Source organism: Triturus cristatus, chromosome 6, assembly GCF_964204655.1.
Source record: "Triturus cristatus chromosome 6, aTriCri1.1, whole genome shotgun sequence".
Lineage (NCBI taxonomy): Eukaryota > Metazoa > Chordata > Amphibia > Caudata > Salamandridae > Triturus > Triturus cristatus.
The window spans coordinates 1,067,011,846-1,067,032,859 of NC_140589.1; the positions used below are offsets into that span (position 1 = coordinate 1,067,011,846).

A 21,014-nucleotide genomic window follows, 5' to 3' on the forward strand; every position below is an offset into this window, starting at 1 on the left:
GAGACCATATTAACTAACATTTTGTTGTGCATATATAGGCAAATTGGTCGTTGATTTAAATAATGTTCAATAGCCTTGATGCCATCGTGATGGCGAATAGACTTGTAAAGCGAAGTTACATCCAATGTTATTAGTAGGAGGTCTGAACTCCATGTAACGTCATTGATTTTTCTTAGGAAATCTGAGGTATCCTGCAGATATGATGGCAAGCTCATGACCCAGTCCTGTAAAAAATAATCCACGTATCTTGACATGTTTTCCATAAGACTATTAATGGCAGAAATGATCGGCCTGCCAGGGGGTTTGCTTGCATTTTTATGAATCTTGGGGATTAAGTATAGAGCAGGGATGACTGGAAGGTCCCTTTTTAAAAAACGATATTCATCCTTACTTAACAGCCCTCCACTCTTCCATGCAAGTAACTTCACATAATAATCATTCCATGCTGATTTTACCATGTGTATGGTGCTTTTTTTATATATCATTCAATGTCATTAAAATGATGTAATGCCTCCTCCATATATAACTTGCGAGGCCACAACACCACATTTCCTCCCTTATCTGATTGTCTCACTATGAGGTTGTTATCATTTTGTAATTTTTTCATTAGTTGTATATAGCAATGATTTTGTGGGCTACATATATGGCGGGCATTGTTAGTTGATTTATATAACCGTTTCAGTTCCATTGTAACTTGTTTGTGATAAACATCCAAGTTATCATGTGGCATTATTGGTTGAAAAATGGACCTTAGTTTGAATGGTGTCTTCACGGGTATGCCTAAGCCGATTGCCTTCAAACCAAGATTTGATGTTTCAGCAGACTGTTCATTCTGTAAAGACAGGAGGTCCTGGAATAGATTCATATCCCCTGCTGTTAATAAGGATGGGCTGCTGATTACAGGCCCAGCAGGTTCCGATTGCTTTTTGGCCTTAAGGAGATGACATTTCCGTAGCTTTCGTTTTCTAATAAATCTGAAAACATCCATTCGGGTTTCTGCATAACTAAAGCTACTCTCCGGACTGTAAGACAGTCCTAGTGCCAGAATGATTAGTTACTTACCTGTAATCCTAGTTCTCTTCCAGGGGTATCCTAATCAAAGTCATGAGCACTAGAATATTCCCACCCATGCGCGGGACCCCGGAAACACAATCATATATGTGACAAACATATATGTATCTCCATATATATATATATAATAAAAAAGCAATTGCAGCCTTTCTTAACTAGAGCTGAATAATGCTGTAAGGACTACCCTGTATATCAAACAATACATTAAAAACTAGTGAAAAACAACAGCAAAGTATGGTTGAAAACTGTTCTAATGCTTAGCACTTAGCACAATCTCTCAGATAGGACTGAAAGCATTGACAGCTCACAGGCTGCATTGCAGAAAACATAGCCTAGAAAAGGCTGAAAAGCTAACTCATAGCAACATAGAAATAAACTGGCACCGTGCCTTTAAGGCAGCCATAACCCCCAGCTTCCCATCATGCCTCAGGGGTGACAGTTAGATCAGTTGTTCTTTGCGGTGACTCAAAAGCCAGGATACAAAGAGTTGACAATTTCTTAAAAAACAAGGTTCCTTTGCCCGGGGAGGCGGGAGGGTTGCTTATGACTTTGATGAGGATGCCCCTGGAAGAGAACTAGGTAAGTAACTAATCCTTCTCTTCCAGGGGATCCTCATCAATAGTCATAAGCACTAGAATAGAATAGCGAGCCTCACCTCTTCCACCTGCAGGCAAAGGAAAAAATAATTAATAATCAAGCTCAGATAACCAAACTTGAAAAACCCAGATATCTTACTATCTTAATAGATTCCTCAAGGAGGCTTGGCCTACTTGAGTATCCACTCTGGAATCGGATTCAAGACAATAATGCCTTGTGAACGTGTGTACCGATCTCCAAGTTGCTGCCTTGCAAATTTCCGCCATAGGAACATCGCGCAAGAAAGCTATTGTAGCCGCATTCCCCCTAGTGGAGTGTGCTTTAGGTGACAACAATAGGGGTTTATTCGCTAACTGGTAAGCCAATTTTATACAGGACACTATCCATCTCGAAATGGACCTTTTGGAAGCTGGAAAGCCTGTCCTCATGGAACCATAATTTAAAAACAATTGATCTGATTTTCTTATACCTTTTGTTCCCTCCAAATAGAACTTGAGCACTCTTTTAAGGTCTAAGGAGTGAAGCGATCTCGCCGCAGGAGTTGCGGAATTGGGAAAAAAAGATTGCAGGGAGATTGACTGGTTAACATGAAAATCAGATACGACTTTTAGGAGAAAAGCAGGGTGAGTTCCTAACACTACCCTGTTGTGGTGAAAGATAGTATATGGCTCTTTGGAAGACAGCACTTGGATTTCACTTACTCTGCGCGCTGATGTTATCGCGACTAAGAAAGCGGTCTTCCATGTCAAATGCTGTAACGTGGCCTTATGGATGGGCTCAAAAGGAGGACCCATCAATCTAGAGAGGACTAGATTCAATTTCCAAGGAGGGGCAGGAGACCAAACGGGGGGATACACTTTCTTTAACCCCTGTAGGAAATCATTGACCACCTGTAGTTGAAAAAAGGAAGGCTGGTTTGGAGACTTTCTGTAGGCCGTAATGGCCGCTAAGTGTACTCTGATCAAGGAATACTTTAAACCTGATTTGGCCAAGTACAGTAGGTAAGGGAGAATTACTTCCTCCTGCCCTGTGGTAGGATTAAAATGATTACGAGTGCACCATAAAAAGAATCTTTTCCACTTAAAGGAGTATGACGCCCTTGTGGAAGGTCTCTTTGCCTCCTTTAGTATGTGCATACAGTCCTGCGGTAAATTCAAATGTCCATATTGCAGGACCTCAGGTGCCATGCTGCCAAGTTCAGTGAGGGAAGGTTGGGATGCAGAATCTTCCTGTCCATCTTGGTCAGTAGGTCTGGTCTGTAAGGAAGCCTCCTGTGGGGGAGCACCAACAGCTATAATAGGTCCGGGTACCACCACTGACGAGGCCAGTCCGGAGCTATCAAGATCATCGGCATGTTGGATCGGATGAGTTTGGATACCACCTCCGGGATCAGAGGCAGGGGAGGAAAGGCGTATGCAAATATTCCGGACCAATCCATCAAAAGAGCATTCCCCCTCGTCCCTGGACGGTGAAACCTGGATGCGAAGGCGTGGCATTTTTTGTTTTGATCGTCTGCAAACAAATCTATGGAAGGTTGCCCCCACTGATGGAACATTTCTGCCACTACCTCGTCGTTTAGCACCCAGTCTGGCTGTTCTTCGAAGTGCCGACTGAGTGCGTCCGCTCGCACGTTTCGCTCCCCTGGAAGATGCACCGCTGTGATGGAAAGGTCTCGGGCTAGAAGCCAGTGCCATATTGCTTGAGCTCCCAGGGACAGAGGGCGAGAGCGCGTACCACCCTGTTTGCTGAGGTAATACATGGTGGTCATGTTGTCTGTTTGGATCATAATCGAGTTGGATGTGATTGAGGGAAGAAAAGCTTTCAGAGCTAGGTGGACTGCCCGCAGTTCCAACATATTTATATGGTAGGATTGTTCCTTGATGGACCATCGTCCCTGCATCTGCAGGCAACCCATGTGCGCTCCCCATCCTTGCAGAGATGCATCCGTTACCAAGGACTGTGTTGACACTGGTTGATGGAAGGGGACTCCCACTACGAGGTTCTTTGGTCGAGTCCACCATCCAATGGATGACCTTGCCTCTTGCGAAAGCACAATTCGGTCTTCCCAGTGACCCGATGTTTGGTCCCACTTGTCCTCTAGGTCCTATTGCAAGGGCCTCATTCTCAGCCTGGCGTTGGGAATGAGAAATATGCAAGAAGCCATCAATCCTAGCGGAGACGCCACTTGCCGGACCGTTGGACGAGTCCGAAGGAAACGCTCTTCCTAAGCTTGTATCCAGAGTGGAGCCCAAATAATGGATCACCTGGGTAGGCCGGTGAACCGATTTCGCCATGTTCACATGCAGACCTAGCCTGCGAAGTAGAGAAAGACATATTTGGAAATCGCTCTTTACTTGCTGAGGGGATGGCCCTTTCAGGAGCCAATCGTCCAAGTACGGATAAACGAACAGACCCCTTCTGTGTAGAGCCGCCGCTACCACCGCCATGCACTTGGTAAAGACTCGTGGGGCAGATTTTAGTCCGAAGGGCAACACCTTGAACTGGTAGTGTTTGCTGCCGACCACGAATCGCAGATACTTGCGATGACGGGGATTTATAGGTATGTGGAAATACGCATCTTGGAGGTCCACTGAACACATCCAATCTCCTGTTTGCAGATGTGGACATATTTGATGAAGCGCCAACATTCGAAATTTCTCCTTCAAGACGATTTTGTTCAGCGATCGAAGGTCCAGGATAGGTCTGAATCTGTCCTCTTGATCTCTTTTTGGCACAAGAAAGTACCTGGAATAAACTCCCTTCCCCAGCTGAGAAGGAGGAACCTCTTCTATGGCCTTTTTTCGCAGAAGGGTCACCACTTCTTGTCGCACTAACTTTATTTGGGGAGGACGAGATCTTTTTGGAGGGATGTCCTTTGGAGACACACGAAAACGTAGTGCGTATCCATTGCGCAGTATACTGAGCACCCAACGATCTTTTGTTATGTTGCACCACTCTTTCAAATGATGTGAAACACTTATTTCCACTGGAGTGGGCAACGGCGCCAGAGGAAGCTCTTGCTCATTGCTTCCCTGCTGATCTAGCCGTGGTAGAGGACTGCTGCTGATGACCTCCTCTACCTCTGTTTGACTTACGGCTTTGGACCTGCGACCTTCCTTGAATTTTGTTTTGGGACCACAGAGGCGTTTGAACCCTCTGTTGGTAGCCATTGCGCTGGTTGGGTCTGTATCTCCGCCTGAATTCTTTTTTCTTCTCTAATCCCACCGCCTTCAGTGTCTAATTCGGCTTTCATTCTAGCCATCTCCTCATCTATATGGGTGCCAAACAATGAGGAGCCAGAAAAAGGCAGGTTAAGGATCCTCTGTTGAGCATCTGGTTGGAGAGCTGTTAGCCTTAACCAGAATGCCCTCCTAGCGCAAATTCCATGTGCATAAGAATGCGCCGACAGTGTGGCACCATCCGCTGCCGTGCTAATCATTTGGTTAGCTACAAGGGATCCTTCCGTGATGACCTCCTCAAAGTCCTTTTGATCCTCCTTTGGTAGCTTTTCTTTGAAACGATCCAAGGAGTCCCATAAGCTCTGTCGTAGCGTCCTAATAAGGCTGCTGCACTGGAGACTTTTATTGATGACGCTGCAGACCCATAAACCTTCCGTCCCCAAGAATCCTGGGACTTACTCTCTTTGTCCGGGGGGACCAACGAATGTGCAGACACTGCGTGCGTTTTTTGTGCCGCCGCGACGACAACAGAATCTGCAGGCGGATCTGTTTTTTTAAAAAACGGGTCTGTCTCAGCCGGTGTGTATTTTTTCTGAATTCTCACGAGTGCGGCCTTAATTCCAGCGGGGGCTAGGAAAATGTCCATTACTGGTTCCAGAAGCCCAGGAACCAGAGGCAGCAACAGATGAGACGCAGATCTCTGATGCAGTGTCTCAAAGATCACCGTTGTTGCGACCTGAGGAGTGGACATCTCAATGTTCAGCTTCTGAACCCCTCTTTGAAGCACCTCATGATATGTGTTAATATTATCTATCGGAGACACTCTCGACTGAGGGCTGTACGATAGGGTAGGTGAATAGTCTCTTTTAGACGAGCGGACGGAGGAAGATGACCAAGTAGGAGACCTTCTTCTCTTGTGATGGGAAGTAGAAGGCCTGCACTCTCGCGATCTTCCCGTACGATGTGGACGTGTAGTTGAAGGCGATCTATCCACCTCTTGCACTAATCTTTGTAGAGGAGATCTGTGGACTGGACTGGTATATTCCTCCTCTCTTCTTGATGCTCCTGCCGGATCTTTACTCCACTAATGGGTTGGTAAAAGCCACCTTGGAGATAGGTGAACAGAAGGGGAAGACCTTCTGTGATGCGACAGAGATCTTTGACGTGAGCTCCTGGAATGTCGATCTGGTGACGCAGATGGTGAATGCGTTGAAGGACGTCTCGAGGAATGAGAAGAGTAGTGCCGTGATGCTGATTCTGTCACCAAAACCACTGAACCTTCTCCAGATCTCACTGATGTGGGCCTCGACGTCGAGCGTATAACCTGCTCTGACGGAGCCCTTCTCGATGTCGATGTAGACCTTCTTCTAGACATCGAAATTCGACCAGGTGTTGGGATCGGTTTCGACGTCGACTCTGTGTTTTGATGTCGAATGTCTCGATGTCGAATGTCTCGTCGACGACGCCAGGATACTTCTGCGCCTCGACGTCGAGCGTCGTTGGATCGACGATGATGAAAGACTTCCGCGCCTCGACGCCGATCGTCGGTGGGATGACTACGGCGGAGGGCTGCCGCTCCTCGACGCCTATCGTCGCCGGGTTGACGTTGGCGGAGGGCTTCTGGTCCTCAACGCCGATCGTCGCTGGGTTGACGACGGCGGAGGACTCTCGCCCCTCGACGTCGATGGTCTTTGGATTGACAACGGTGGAGGGTTGCCAGCTTTCGACGCCGAACGTCGATATGACGACAGCGGAGGGCTGCTGATCCTCGACGCCGATATTCGCCGGGTTGACTAAGGCGGAGGACTTTTGTTCTTCGATGCCGATCGTCGCCAGAAATATAAAGTCCAAGGGTGTTTATTCACTTACATGTTTCGGCTTACACAGAAGCCTGGTCATTCCCAAACTTACCAGTACCAATACACCACAACTAGGGCAAAAACTGAGCTTTACAGAAGACTAAATACAGAGCATAATATAACAAAAAGAGTACAACAGCGGAACACTTTTCATAGTGACTAATTTTACATCATGGCAGAGAAACATCACTATATTAAAAATCAGCTAATCTAGATTGTATGGAATTTACATTTGAAAATGGCTGTTTTGGTAAGCTACGAGAGAGTAGGTGAGCATAACAAGGTTAGACTTAGGCCCTAAACTAGAAAGTTTTGACATTTGAATCTCTTATCTGTATGTTATAAAGTGAATTGCAATGCATGTCCCTAGTTCTAATAAAGAGGCACCGTTTTTGTTTTATATTTCTGTTCCAGACCAATGACAACCAACAAAAAAAACTTTTCTGTTATAAAGACAACAGTACTATGTAAATTAAGCCCAACATCAAGAATTTTGGTTTGCACTGTGCTTTTGTTTGCAGAGGGTCAGAGTTGAAATGTTTGCGTGGAGCTGAGTTTGATACCACTGCAGCAATGACATTAAAGGGGGAAAAGAATAGCAGAGGATGATGGTAAAGGAAGTGAATCTGTATCCAACTTTAAGTCATGCAGTACTCTATTGGTCTCTATAACTGGAGAAGGAACATTTAGCAAGGTAATGCCGCCAAAGCTGCAAACACAGGCAATGTAGGTACCATGACCCTGGCTGGTTAGGCTTGCATTCTTGATGAGCAATACATTGGTTTTGTTGAACTGAAAAAGGACATCTGAAGAAAGACAAAAATACGAACTGTAGTAGTGAAAAAAAATGCAGTCCGCCAATACACACTATGCTCGAAGAGACCATACATTCATTAATTGGTGACATTTCATAATAAAAACATAGAGGCTCATTTTGAAAAGAATGAATAAAGTACAAAAAGCATGCAATATTTAAAATTACCCTAACTCGTCTTTCAGTTTCCAAGCGCTGCATTATCAGCATGGTGTCCACGTCGTCATCCTCTTCATCATCATCATCGTCGTCCTCGTCCTTTTGCTTGGATTCCTGAAGTCGCTTCTGAAACTGCCACTCCAGCATGAGTTTGCGTAGACGGTCATTCTCCTCCGCTGTGCGATCAAGCTTGCTTTGGAGGTCATGGATTTCCTTGCTTAGCATGTCGACAATGTGCATTTGCTGCTGCTTCTCCAGCTTCTCCCTGGCATCGCGCTTCCAGGGATCTGGTGATAGGCTGTCACTGGAGGACAGCTCTTCTTTGCTGATGGTGATGTACTGAAGGTCCCTTCGCTCAATGGTGCGCGGCTGCTGTTGAGGTTGAAGCTCACGAATTACAGTTTCCAGGGGTCTCTGTAAAGTGGCAGGCTTTTCCGACTTAAATACCTGCTGAGCTACAGATGTAGTGGGTGAAGGCTGAGTGGGTACCATAAGTGGATGAACGGGCATTTGGGGCTGAGGTCGCATCTGACCTAGTTTCCTCTCCTGCTCACGCCTCTTCCTTTCCCGCTCTTCTTCCAAGCGTGCTTTTTCTTTTTCGTACCACCGTTGATGTTCCTCTCGCTTCCTCCGCTCTGTAGCAGCAGCTTGGGAATTAGTCTGAGAGCTCAGCATGCTTGCAGGTGGTGGAGGTGGGAGAGGCATATCAACCGAGGCTCCTTCATATTCAGATGTATAGTGCACTAGTGGGGGCGGGGGTGGGGGAGGGAGGTCTGTCCTGATAGGCTGGGAAACTGCCACCGGTGCAGATTCGGCAGGGAGAGGAGTTTTCCAACGCCCTGGACCAGTTCTGTTTGCAGTGGAGCTAATGGGGGCAGGCTTAGAGGAATGGTTCAGGTGCTCCTGACTTGATGTGCTGGACTCCACAGAAGAACTTTGGTTCGTCCATGTATCTGTTTCCTGCTTTCGATCAATGTACTCCACATCCTTCCGCAAGACAGGCTCCAACCGATTTCGTTCTGGCTGGTAAATATGATCATCTCGTAGTTCTTCTTGACAGTATGTATCATGCTAAAGAAAAAATATATTGCAATTAAAACAGGTTCATAATTAACATAAGCAGTATTAAAAGTATAATTTTGCATTAAATGTATAACAAATAAGAGTATGCCTTTTTTCTGCACAGCTGTTTTCATAAGTTAATAAGACACATACTTCTTAGTGAAATGAATCATCTCTCTGGTATATTTTTATATGCAATATTCGTATTATTCTAGTCAAGGGAAGATTTACTCTAATGGCAAGTACACTGCTGCACTCACAAAAAGAACAAAGCTGAAGTATGTGACAAACGGACCATCAAGATTTCACAAGTAGGATTCTGTTAATAGAGATGCAGTGATACAAACTGCTATGTTTTTAATTTCTTGGTTATAGCAACAAATCTCCTGAAAATTCCCATTAAACACCTTCTTGAAATCTATTTCACTAATGTATTATTGCAAGGAAAATGTGTAGCATTGTAAGGAAAATGTGTAGCAATGAGCTAAAAATCATACTAAAGCTAAAGATAAGTAAAGGACCTCTTTTCTCTTTCTCTAATGGTGGCTTTTGCAGGTATTCACAGAAAGAACAATGTGAGCCGGTAGTGGTGTGCCTATATTAAAATTGCCATTATTTTGATCATACATTGGTGTCGCAACAGCTGATCAATCTATATATACAAATTAAAGAGCTGTCCAACCTGCCAATATGCACTGTTGTGATTAATCGCAAGGTTGATTGTGCCACTGAGAGAATCAAAAGAAAATGGCCAGCAATCATATGAACCAGGTCCAAAAAATTATTGATGCGGCCAAGGACTGATAACCCAAATTTGACTGTTAATGAGAAGGAACTGCAGATTGAACAGTGAAGTGAAGGTAAATTCATCTGAGTGGTATGCAATATGTTCCATTTAAAAACTGGCCAATGCAATAAACGACTTTTCATATTTCAACTAATGCTCAAACACACTCTGCTCTTTCACAGCCCTGTTCCTCCTGCCCCTTATGCTCCCATCTACCACCTGTCCGCTCTGTATACTCACTTCCATCCCTGCTCCTAGCCCTGCGACTCACACACTGCCCCCTCTGCACCCAGCCTTTTTCGTCTCTTCGTCTCCCACACTGCCTGCGTTGCTCCCTGACACTTGTGCTTACACAATGCACTTCCAACGCCTTCTTCTACCACTTTGTTCTATTTGGTACCTCGCACTCATGGATGTATCTTCTCTCATGCACTGTCCCCATTCCACCATGCCTATCTGCTCTATAGTACCCTCACAGCTCCCTGAACCATCTGCTCACATGCTGCCCTCACTGCTCCTTGTCCCATTCTGCCAACATAATACTGTAATGAGGACGACGAAGTAACCCGGAAGTGGGAATGGACGGGACATCCAAATGCCGAGCCGGAAGCAGGCAGCGGTCTAGGCTCAGACTCTGCTGGAGGGGCGGAGCGACAGACGGAAGAGACCGCACCGATTCAAAAGGAAGAAGGATATGAGGTGGGCCCGTTCACAACCGGGGAGGAGAAGGAGAGAAGGCAGGAGGACGACGAAAAGAACCAGGATAAAGGCGAGCTGCAACGGGAAGAACGACTGGAGGAAGGAGACGATACGAGAGGCGGAGATCCACCGACGGTGAAACAAATATTCACGGCGACCAAACCCGGCGGGCTGAAAGGAGGAGAAGACGCCCCGGGTCCCAGCGCCGCGGTCCGTGTAACGGGCCGTGGCTTGAGGCAAGTGACCCTTCAGGGGCCTTTCGGGTGGGGGCGGTGGAGGTACTAGGGAGGGGAACGCACTAGAACGGGGTGACACCCTGTCGTACTCCCTCACTACCCTACCCACACATAGGTTTTCCGGTGATGGTAGCACGACATACTGTACGTTGATTCAAGACCTAATTCAGGCCCATGTTTTTGTTTTGTTTTCCGATCCTTTCACCCCTTACCGAGTGCATCGAGAAGAGGGAACAGAAACCTGACCGACCAGGATCCTTCAGGGACAAGCCGGCTGTTCAACGAAGACTTGGATGACTGTGAAAGGACTTTATGTTTATCAGTACTGGTTTATCGGCCCCATCCGTCCTTCTGGACCTCAACTGGCGTGTTAAACGAAATAAAGTAGACCAAAAGCTCAAACTGACCGAAGAGAGTTTGCTTTGGGTAGGCCCCCATTCCCGCTAGGGACTCACACGCTCACAGATTGGTGTCAGAAGTGGGATCTCAAGAGTGTTGACAATGACACAGCCCGTGCCTATGACAGTGGAAAGCATCATCAACCAGCTGGCCGAGGGACAGACACACCTCCAACTGGCTCTAGAGGAACAAGCACAAGCCGCCCGGACAGACAGGGAAGTCTTACATAGCGCCTTAAGGGATCAGGCAGTAATACTCCCCTCCAACCAACAAGTGCAAGACACAGCGATACTGAGACTAACAGACGCTATAGTCAGTACAAGAGTGCGACCAAACGTGCCTGGGTCGGTCTTACAAAAATTTCAAGAAGGAGATGACCCTGATTATTTTTTTGTTAATTTCGAGAGGGTAGCCACTACTGCAGCATGGCCACAGGAACGGTGGAGCCAATATATTGCTCCTCTCCTGGCGGGGGAATTGCAAGCCGCTTATCAGGCAGCCAACCCCGCCGGAACAACAGCGTATGAGGACGTGAAAAAAGCCATTTTGGAACGACTAGGCTGTGATCAGGAATACTATAGAGCCAAATTCAGCAAAGAAAGGTGGAGTGCCAGAGATAATCCACGGGCTCTATATTACAGAGTCAGAGACATGGGAAGCCGATGGTTAACACCCCACTTATCCACGGTAGAAGAAGTGGCAGAAAAAGTGTACCTAGAACAGTTTCTCGATGCCCTTCCCATAACCACCCGCACATGGGTAAAACAACATCCACACCTTACAACAGACATAGCAGTCGACCTAGCCTGTGCTTTTCATCGATCACCGGAGTTTAAAAGCGGGGTAGCTAAACCCGCCTCTTTACCACCAAGACCTAGTCCCAGACCCGAGTTAAAACCTCGTACACAGCTTAGGCCGACACCACCCATTCCAAGCACAAGTAGTCAAGGTCCCCAGTGCTATCATTGCTCTGAGTGGGGGCATATAGCACGACAATGCCCCCATAAAACCCCAACTGCGGAGCCCATGGAGGTTGGGTATTCTAGGGGAAGGATACATGTGTGTGGTCAGGGACCTCCTCGATACACGAAAGACATACTACTGAATGGGAAAAAACGACAAGCACTGTTTGATACAGGGTGTCATGTTTCAGTAGTTGATAGATCGCTAGTTCACCAAACCCAAATACAAGGAACAGAACAGGTACAAGTTACGTGTGTACATGGGGATACGAAAGCATATCCAGTCGCGGAGGTGCTACTAGATGTAACCAATGATCCTCAAATAAGGAGAGTAGGGGTCATTCCAGATTTACCTGAGGCCATTATTATCGGTACAGACCACCCCAAATTTGAACAGTACCTAAATGAGACAAAACAAAGCGCCACAGCTTGGTTAAAAGAGGCGCCGTTTCGAGAAAGCGACCTGGAGAATGGGTCCGGTAAAGAGCGGAAAAGCAAAATGGAAAGAAGGAAAGCAAAACATTTGTACATAGACACACAACTCACAACATGTTTTTCCTGTCTCCAGTCCAGACTCCATGGAGGTCAACCCGATTAGCTTCCGCTCAGCACAGAGGGATGACAACACCCTGGTACATGCCTGGAAATAGGTACAAGAGCAAGACACGGATAAGGTAGGACCGTATTTCACTCTTACAAAAGGGTTGCTGTATCGTGTTGTAAAGGAGGGGGACCAGGTTAAAACACAGCTCTTAGTGCCTCTCTCATTTCGTGCACATGTCCTGCAGTTGGCTCACAATCACATAGGGGGTGGTCACTACGGGAAAGAGAACACAATGAAATATCTTTTGAGCAGATTCTACTGGCCAGGGGTGTATAGGGACGTGGCGAAGCATTGTACCTCTTGTGTAAGGTGTCAATATTCCAACCCCGAAGGGGTCAAAAAAGCCCCTCTGTGTCCCTTACCAATAATCGATGTTCCCTTTAAGCGCGTTGGCATGGATTTGGTAGGCCCACTCACCCCCTCAGATAGAGGACATAGATATATCTTAGTCATCATAGACTATGCCAGCAGATATCCAGAGGCTTTTCCTCTGTCCTCAATGACATCCCCTGCTGTGGCTAGAGCCATGATTTCCTTCTTTTCTCGGGTAGGTTTTCCTTCCGAAATATTGACAGACCAAGGTACTCCTTTTATGTCACGTCTAATGTCTCAAGTATGTAAGGTACTGGGTATCCATCAAATCCGCACATCGGTATACCACCCACAAACGGATGGCCTTGTGGAACGCTATAATAAAACTATCAAAAGTATGCTCCGCAAGGCCATCTCAGAAACGGGGAGGGACTGGGACCAACAATTACCCCTGGTTCTCTTTGCGATTAGAACACATGAGCAAAAATCTACAGGGTTCTCCCCATATGAGGTGTTATTCGGAAGAAAACCTCGAACCCTCTTAGACATGGCTGCAGAACAGTGGGAGGCAGAGGATGAAGAGGGTCAACCCCTACCCAAGTACGCAGCCGATCTAAAATCTGCTGTAACCAAAATCTGGGGTTTGGTACACGAGAACATGGAAAAAGCCCAAGACTCTCAAAAGGCGTATTATGACAGACATAGCCGATTAAGAGAGTTCGCTCCCGGAGACAAAGTTCTTCTATTGCTCCCAACTACCGAGAACAAGTTGCTATCCAAGTGGCAGGGGCCCTACGTCATAGATAGGAAGGTTACCCCAGTTACCTACAGCGTTCCACAACCCCTCAGGGTTGGGGGTAAACAGATCTACCATGTTAATTTGCTTAAACAATGGGTAGAACCCACAGAGCCCGATAAGCCAGGACCATCGATACTCACGATAAACACAGAGAGACCCATAGAAATTTCCACGGCTAACACACAGAAAGACCTAAGAGAGAAAGCTCCTGTGGGTCATATTCTATCCGCTGTCCAGCAGACACACTTAGACTCCCTGCTTGACGATTTCCCTGATATTTTTTCTTCCACCCCTGGACTGACGTCTTTAACCCACCACGACATAGTATCATTGGATAATAGCGTTGTAAAGTTGAAACCTTATCGAATCCCTGAGACGAGAAGAGAAGCCGTAGAAAAAGAAGTTAAAGACATGTTACAGGCCAAAATCATAGAACCTTCCACAAGCAACTGGTGTTCACCTATAGTTTTAGTACCAAAGCCAGACGGAAGCCTGCGTTTCTGTATGGACTTCCGTCAAGTAAACAGTGTCACTAAATTCGACCCCTATCCAATGCCCCGCATTGATGAATTAATAGAGAAAGTAGGAAATGCCCGGTTTTTAACAACTCTTGACCTGACGAAGGGTTACTGGCAGATTCCCCTAACACCTCAAGCCAAAGAGAAAACTGCTTTTGCCACCCCTTCTGGGCTCTATCAATTCAGGGTGCTCCCTTTCGGCCTCCATGGGGCCCCAGCGACGTTTCAACGTCTTATGGACCGACTACTGAAACCCCATACCACATATGCAGCTGCATATCTGGACGACATTGTCGTTTTCAGCCATACCTGGGAAGACCATCTTAAACACCTCGCAGCCGTCTTCTTAGCCATTCAAGAAGCTGGTCTCAAAATCAACCCAAAAAAATTCCTTCTAGTCACAGACACCATACAATACCTAGGATACACTCTAAAAGGGGGACATCTAAAACCACAGCTGACGAAAATAGAAGCCATAAAATCCCTACCGACTCCCGAAACCAAACGAGACATTCGATCCTTTCTTGGGTTCATAGGGTACTATAGGAGATTCGTTCCCAATTTCTCTTCCCTAGCAAGCCCGCTCACAGATTTACTTACCAAAACATATTCATCTCGGATACGATCCTGGACTGAAAAGCACGAACACAGCTTTCAAGCACTTAAAGACGCCATCTGCAGAGCTCCGGTGTTACATTGCCCGGACTTCCATAAGCCCTTTGTCCTCCAGACAGATGCTTCCGGTCTGGGGCTGGGTGCTGTATTACAGCAACCTGACTCTGAGGGGGAGCTTAAACCTATCCTCTACATCAGCAGAAAATTGTTTCCTAGAGAAGTACACTATTCCACGATAGAAAAAGAGTGCCTGGCTATAAAATGGGCCATTGAAGCACTCCAATAATATCTGTTGGGACGCCGTTTCACAATACTCACTGATCATGCCCCGTTAACATGGCTCGTAAAACATAAGGACTCAAATCAACGCATACTCAGATGGTTCATGTCCCTACAACCTTTCTCTTTTCAGACATTGTATATTCAGGGGGCCCGACAAGGATGTGCAGACTACTTATCCAGGAATCCCTCAACTGAATGGCCCCATCGTCCATTCCTAGAGGGAGAGATATGTAATGAGGACGACGAAGTAACCCGGAAGTGGGAATGGACGAGACATCCAAATGCCGAGCCGGAAGCAGGCAGCGGTCTAGGCTCAGACTCTGCTGGAGGGGCGGAGCGACGGACGGAAGAGACCGCACCGATTCAAAAGGAAGAAGGATATGAGGTGGGCCCGTTCACAACCGGGGAGGAGAAGGAGAGAAGGCAGGAGGACGACGAAAAGAACCAGGATAAAGGCGAGCTGCAACGGGAAGAACGACTGGAGGAAGGAGACGATACGAGAGGCGGAGATCCACCGACGGTGAAACAAATATTCACGGCGACCAAACCCGGCGGGCTGAAAGGAGGAGAAGACGCCCCGGGTCCCAGCGCCGCGGTCCGTGTAACGGGCCGTGGCTTGAGGCAAGTGACCCTTCAGGGGCCTTTCGGGTGGGGGCGGTGGAGGTACTAGGGAGGGGAACGCACTAGAACGGGGTGACACCCTATCGTACTCCCTCACTACCCTACCCACACATAGGTTTTCCGGTGATGGTAGCACGACATACTGTACGTTGATTCAAGACCTAATTCAGGCCCATGTTTTTGTTTTGTTTTCCGATCCTTTCACCCCTTACCGAGTGCATCGAGAAGAGGGAACAGAAACCTGACCGACCAGGATCCTTCAGGGACAAGCCGGCTGTTCAACGAAGACTTGGATGACTGTGAAAGGACTTTATGTTTATCAGTACTGGTTTATCGGCCTCATCCGTCCTTCTGGACCTCAACTGGCGTGTTAAACGAAATAAAGTAGACCAAAAGCTCAAACTGACCGAAGAGAGTTTCCTTTGGGTAGGCCCCCATTCCCGCTAGGGACTCACACGCTCACAAATACCCTCTTTACACCCTGCCCTCTGCACACTCACTGCCCTACCGGTTCTTTTCCATTCTCACACACTAACCCCCTGTACCCTGCTTTCACTGATAACACATTTAACTCCCTGTTCCTTACCCGTTCTCACACAGATTGCCCCCTCTGCACTCTGAACTTCCTATTCTCACACTGCCTTCTCCGCTCTTTGCCCCTTCTTTTCACTAACTGCTCATTACCATCATGACCCTTCTCCGCAAACACTGCCCCATCTTCACACTCTCCACCCTGCTGGTTTGCTCACACTTTTCTCTCTGCTCATTCCGCTCCACAAGCACTAAGACACCACTCTCTGTTCCCTGCCACCTCCCACGTGCACTGCCTTCTCTGCTCCATGTCCCTTCTGATGTTTACTCTCTATATCTTGCCTCTTCTAAACCCCCATTGCTGTCTCTGCATACTCCAGTATTTGCTCCCTGCCCCCTTTGCTCACACCCTTCCTTCCTCCTACCCCTTCTACTAAACACACTATCCTCTCAGCTCCCTCCCCATTCTGATGACACAGCACTGCCTTCTCTGTCCCTGCACCTTCCGCTTATATACTGCCCTCTCTATATATACATTCACCACTCACCTCACACACTACCATTTTTGCAACTTCCACCCACTTCTTATAAACTGCCCTCTAGGCTTCCTGGTCCTTGTGTTTGCACACTGCCCAAACTGCATCATAGCCAGTCAGGTAATGCACTGCCCTACTCTTTACTGCTCCCTCAGCTCACACATTTTCCCAGTAAATGTGGGCCTCCCTCTGCTGAAATATGACTGAGGCCCAAGTCACAGGCCCAAAAGATACTGTTGCCTATGCCTATGGCCACAAATAATCATACTCTAGAAAGAGTTTAAAAAGATTAAACCCTGAAACATCTTAGCCACTGACTAATGTGTAGTGATTTCCTTGTCAGAAAGAAAACGGGATACAATGAGGTTGATCTTTTTTGTAAGGCTGGTTACAGCATTTCTTTTTATGGTCGAGCATTTGAGACCTCTTGTATATACTTTAGAATATACTTACATACTTTAGTATATACTTATATATACTTATATGTGTATGTACTTTGGAGGCTCTGGAGATCAGCCCTAGGACTTACCTGCTTCCACTTAGGGACTTTCATTTTCTGTTCAACAGCTTCTATTTAACGGTCTTGATAGAAAACGACCAGCAGAGTTCAGTAAAATACCAGAATTGCTTTCTGCTGAGGGACTTTATTTTTTTTTATTTTTATGGAAACTGCCTTTATTTAACTTTCTTTTTTTTTGCAAATCTATTTTTATTAAGTTTAGATTGTAGTACAGGAGCATATCGTACGGCATCACATTTCAAATACATTGGGTCAGAAACTTATACAGGCTAGTAAATCATGCCAACTGTCAGGAGGGGGGGGGACAACCTAGTTTCTGTTAGCGCGCCCACCGCCGCCCTCCTGAGAACCAGTCGCTTCACCCTTGGTAGTTCAGATGTCTTCTCGTGGGAAGGGGCCAACCCCACCGCCCACCAGCCATTGAGCCGTACAAGGAAACTAAGCTCGCCTACGCAACTGAGGCGTCAGTAAAGTCGAAAAGGTTACATGCAATACAAAGGAGAGAACCAATAACAAAGGCAGCGTGTACATTGACGTGTATGGTGTGCTCCTACCCCCTGCCCACCCCGACCCCCCCCTCTAACTCCAGGAGCACCCCTCCAAGCCCTAATGGGCGCAGATACCCCGAGTGTTCCCAAACGCCTCATCTGCGGACCAATGATAATGGGGGCTATACTGTTTCGCCAGCGAGACTCCCTACACTGCGCCGCCGCTTGCGCCATTGCCATCCTGCCCAGCCTCACCCGTGCCGCCTGTGGTACCCTCCCCCACCGAGCGCCGAAACTCAGCAAGCAACTGTTCCCAGCGGTCCGCCATGGGCTCCCTCCGCAGCCCCAGTGTATCCTCCCTGCGGATGGCCGTCCTCTCCGCTCTGGCCCATGCCTGAAACGATGAACTCCAGGCCCTCGCGTGCGGTGGGTCGGGCGCCTTCCATCTCCTGGTAATGAGGCGCTTCCCCACCACGAGCCCCAGGTCCAGGAATCTGGACACTACCTTGTCTTTGGGCGATCTGGTAAATTGGTGCAAAATGTGTTCGGGCCAGTCAAAGGGAACGCTGCGCCCCACACTCCCCTGCAGCTGCCCACTAACCGCCCTCCAATAGGCGTGCAGCACAGGGCAGCCCCACAGCATGTGTAGCAGCCCCGCCCCCAGCTCGCGGCACCGAGGGCAGAGCGCATCCGCGCGGTGGAAGTACCTGTTAACCAGCTCAGGTGTGAGGTAGGCCCTGTGGACTATGAACAGCTGGATTTGACGAAACCGCAGGTTGCGGGGGATACGCACTGGGCTCTTGAGCACCCTCTCCCACTCCCTGTCCGTCAGCGGCCTCCCCAGGTCCAGCTCCCACTTGCCGCGGAGTGGGCCTAGATCAACCGCCGTGTGCTCTCGCAACGAGGCGGCGAACCAGCGGACCAAGTGCCCGCCCCTTCCCATGACATGCAGATATTGCATGGTCAGATGTTGGGCAGGTTCTGTGGCCATGCTCCCCCATTTGGCGGCCAGGCTCGCCAATAGTGAGCGGTGCAAGAGGCATCCGCCGGGTGGGAGCCCGTCCTCCGACACCAAGGTCTCGTACGGTATCAGCTCACCATCCCTGTACAGGTCCCCCAGCGTGTGCACGTCCGCCGCCCACCAGCCCGTCAACCCGGGGGCCGCGAGCACCCCCCCTCCTCCAGGAGAACCCTCTAGGGGTATCGCCGGCGCGTATGGTACTACTGCACGCGTGAGGTACAAGGCCCTCTTAAAGCACTTGTGCGCCACAGCCAGGAGGAGCGGCATCGGTCCCGCCACCGCGGCCAAGGGGTGGAAAAGCCCGGTCACACGCTCTAGCGAGTAGGGGGCAGCCTCCGTGGCTGTGTCATCCCTGCCCCTGTCGGCCAACCAGCGGGCGATCCATTGCAGCTGTGCCGCCAGGTAGTAATGCTCAAAGCAGGGCGCCGCCAGCCCACCCCTGTCCGTCGGGAGGAAAAGCTTTGCTAGCGCCAACCTGTGCCTGGCGTTGCCCCAGACAAAATACCGCAGCATCCGGTTGAGCCTGCCAAAAAAGGCGGGTGGGACGTACAGTGGCAGGTTGGCAAAGTAGTACAGTAGACGGGGGAGCATGACCATTTTGGCAAGCGCCACCCTGCCCGTGGTTGTTAGTGGGAGCGTATTCCAAAAGGCCACCTGCGACCCAAGCGCCGTGACCGCCCTCCCCAAGTTGCCATCAAACAAGTCAGTTGGGCATCGGTAAATGTGTATCCCCAGGTATCGGAAGGTACCGCCCCTCCACTGTACCGGCGTGCCATTCAGGCTGTAACCCGGGTCCGCAGTCTCCTCGCTGAAAGCGTACAGACAAGATTTACCCGCGTTCACGCGAAGCCCCGAAACAGTGGCAAAGGACCGCAGCAATGGGGCCAGTCGCTCCGGCATACTACCTACGTCTCTAACGTACACCAGCAGGTCGTCCGCGTAAAGCGACACCTGATGAACCGCGTCTCCCAATGGTATACCATCGCCCAGGGTCGTCCGCAGAGCCTCCGTCAGGGGCTCCATCGCCAGGGCGAACAGCAGCGGGGACAAGGGACATCCCTGTCGGGTGCCCCGGCCCACCGGCACCGCCTCCGAGACATGGGGGCCCAACCGAACACGGACCGTAGGGTTCCTGTAGAGTAGATCAACCATCCGGAGGAAGTCCCCATCCAGTCCGTACTGCAACAGCACCGTGGACAGATATCCCCACTCCAAGCAATCAAACGCCTTCTCCAAGTCGAGGAGGAGGCACCCCGCTCTGGGCCATCTGTGCACTGCCTCACCGGCCACCCTAAAGTATCGTCTGAGATTGAGCGACGTGGACCTCGCGGGGACAAACCCATTCTGGTCAGAGTGCACCAGGTGCGGGACCACCGGTGCTAACCGCTCCGCTAGGGCCTTCGCCAGTATTTTGTAGTCGACGTTGAGCATCGCCAAAGGGCGGTAGGAGCCCAGGGCCGTGGGGTTGCGGTCCGGCTTAGGTAGGGAGACCAGGAACGCCTCCCGCATGGAGGGTGGGAGCGACCCCTCTTCCAGCGACTTGCTGTAAAGCTCGCGCAGCAGCGGCACAAGGGTCTCGCGGTATGCCTTATAGTACTCCGCGGGCAATCCGTCCGGCCCCGGAGTTTTGCCCGTCGCCAACGATTGGATCGCCTCCCCGATTTCCTCTAGGGAAAGGGGGCCACTGAGTGCCGCGTTATGCTCCCTAGTAGCCGCAGGTAGGTGAATGGAAGCGAGGAACTCCCCAAGAAGTTGCCGGGGGCCCGTCCCCTGAGCCGCGTACAAGCGTTTGTAGTGGCCTACGAAGGCCCGATGTATTTCCCGCTGTGTGTGTACCATCACTCCGTCCTCCCCGCAGATTGCTCCGATCGGGGTCCTGCGATCCTCCTGCCGGATTAGCCAGGCCAGCAGGCGGCCCGCCCTATCCGCCCTGGCGTGCATTCTGGCGGTGTGCGCCGCATAATTGTGGCAGCGGAGCCGCTCCAGGAGCTCCGCGTGTTGCCCGCGGAGATCCTCCAGGCTGCGCGAGTGCCTGCCCCCTCCTTCTCCTTCCCTCTCATATTGCAGGAGGTCGTTTTCGAGGCGTACCAGGGAGTCCGATAGGGCCTTTCGTATGTTCCACTGGGCCCCCAGGCAGTGCCCTCGGATGGCCACCTTGTGGGCGTCCCACTCCACCAAGGCACTGCTCGCCGTCCCCTCGTTGGCGTCAAAATAGGCCAGGACGGCCGTACCAAGGGAGGAACGGAACTCCGGGTCCTCCAGAGCGCTTGGCTGAAGTCGCCAGGTGGGCATCGGCGAGCGGTCCGCCACCCAGCAAATCCGAAGCCATAAGGGGTTGTGGTC

General features: G+C 49.4%; 1 protein-coding gene across 16 annotated transcripts in view; it reads right to left on the bottom strand.

Annotated features, from left to right (window-relative positions):
* The window catches only part of AFDN (afadin, adherens junction formation factor), a 1,598,291-nt gene that overhangs the window by 334,299 nt on the left and 1,242,978 nt on the right, over positions 1–21,014 (bottom strand). For 14 of the 16 annotated variants that reach the window (XM_085611917.1, XM_085611916.1, XM_085611915.1 and 11 more), the window contains one exon: positions 7,689–8,750. In XM_085611917.1, coding sequence (XP_085468043.1) covers positions 7,689–8,750 — 1,062 coding nt within the window. The remainder of the gene's footprint in view (positions 1–7,688; positions 8,751–21,014) is intronic. The other 2 variants (XM_085611914.1, XM_085611906.1) reach the window with 1 other exon arrangement.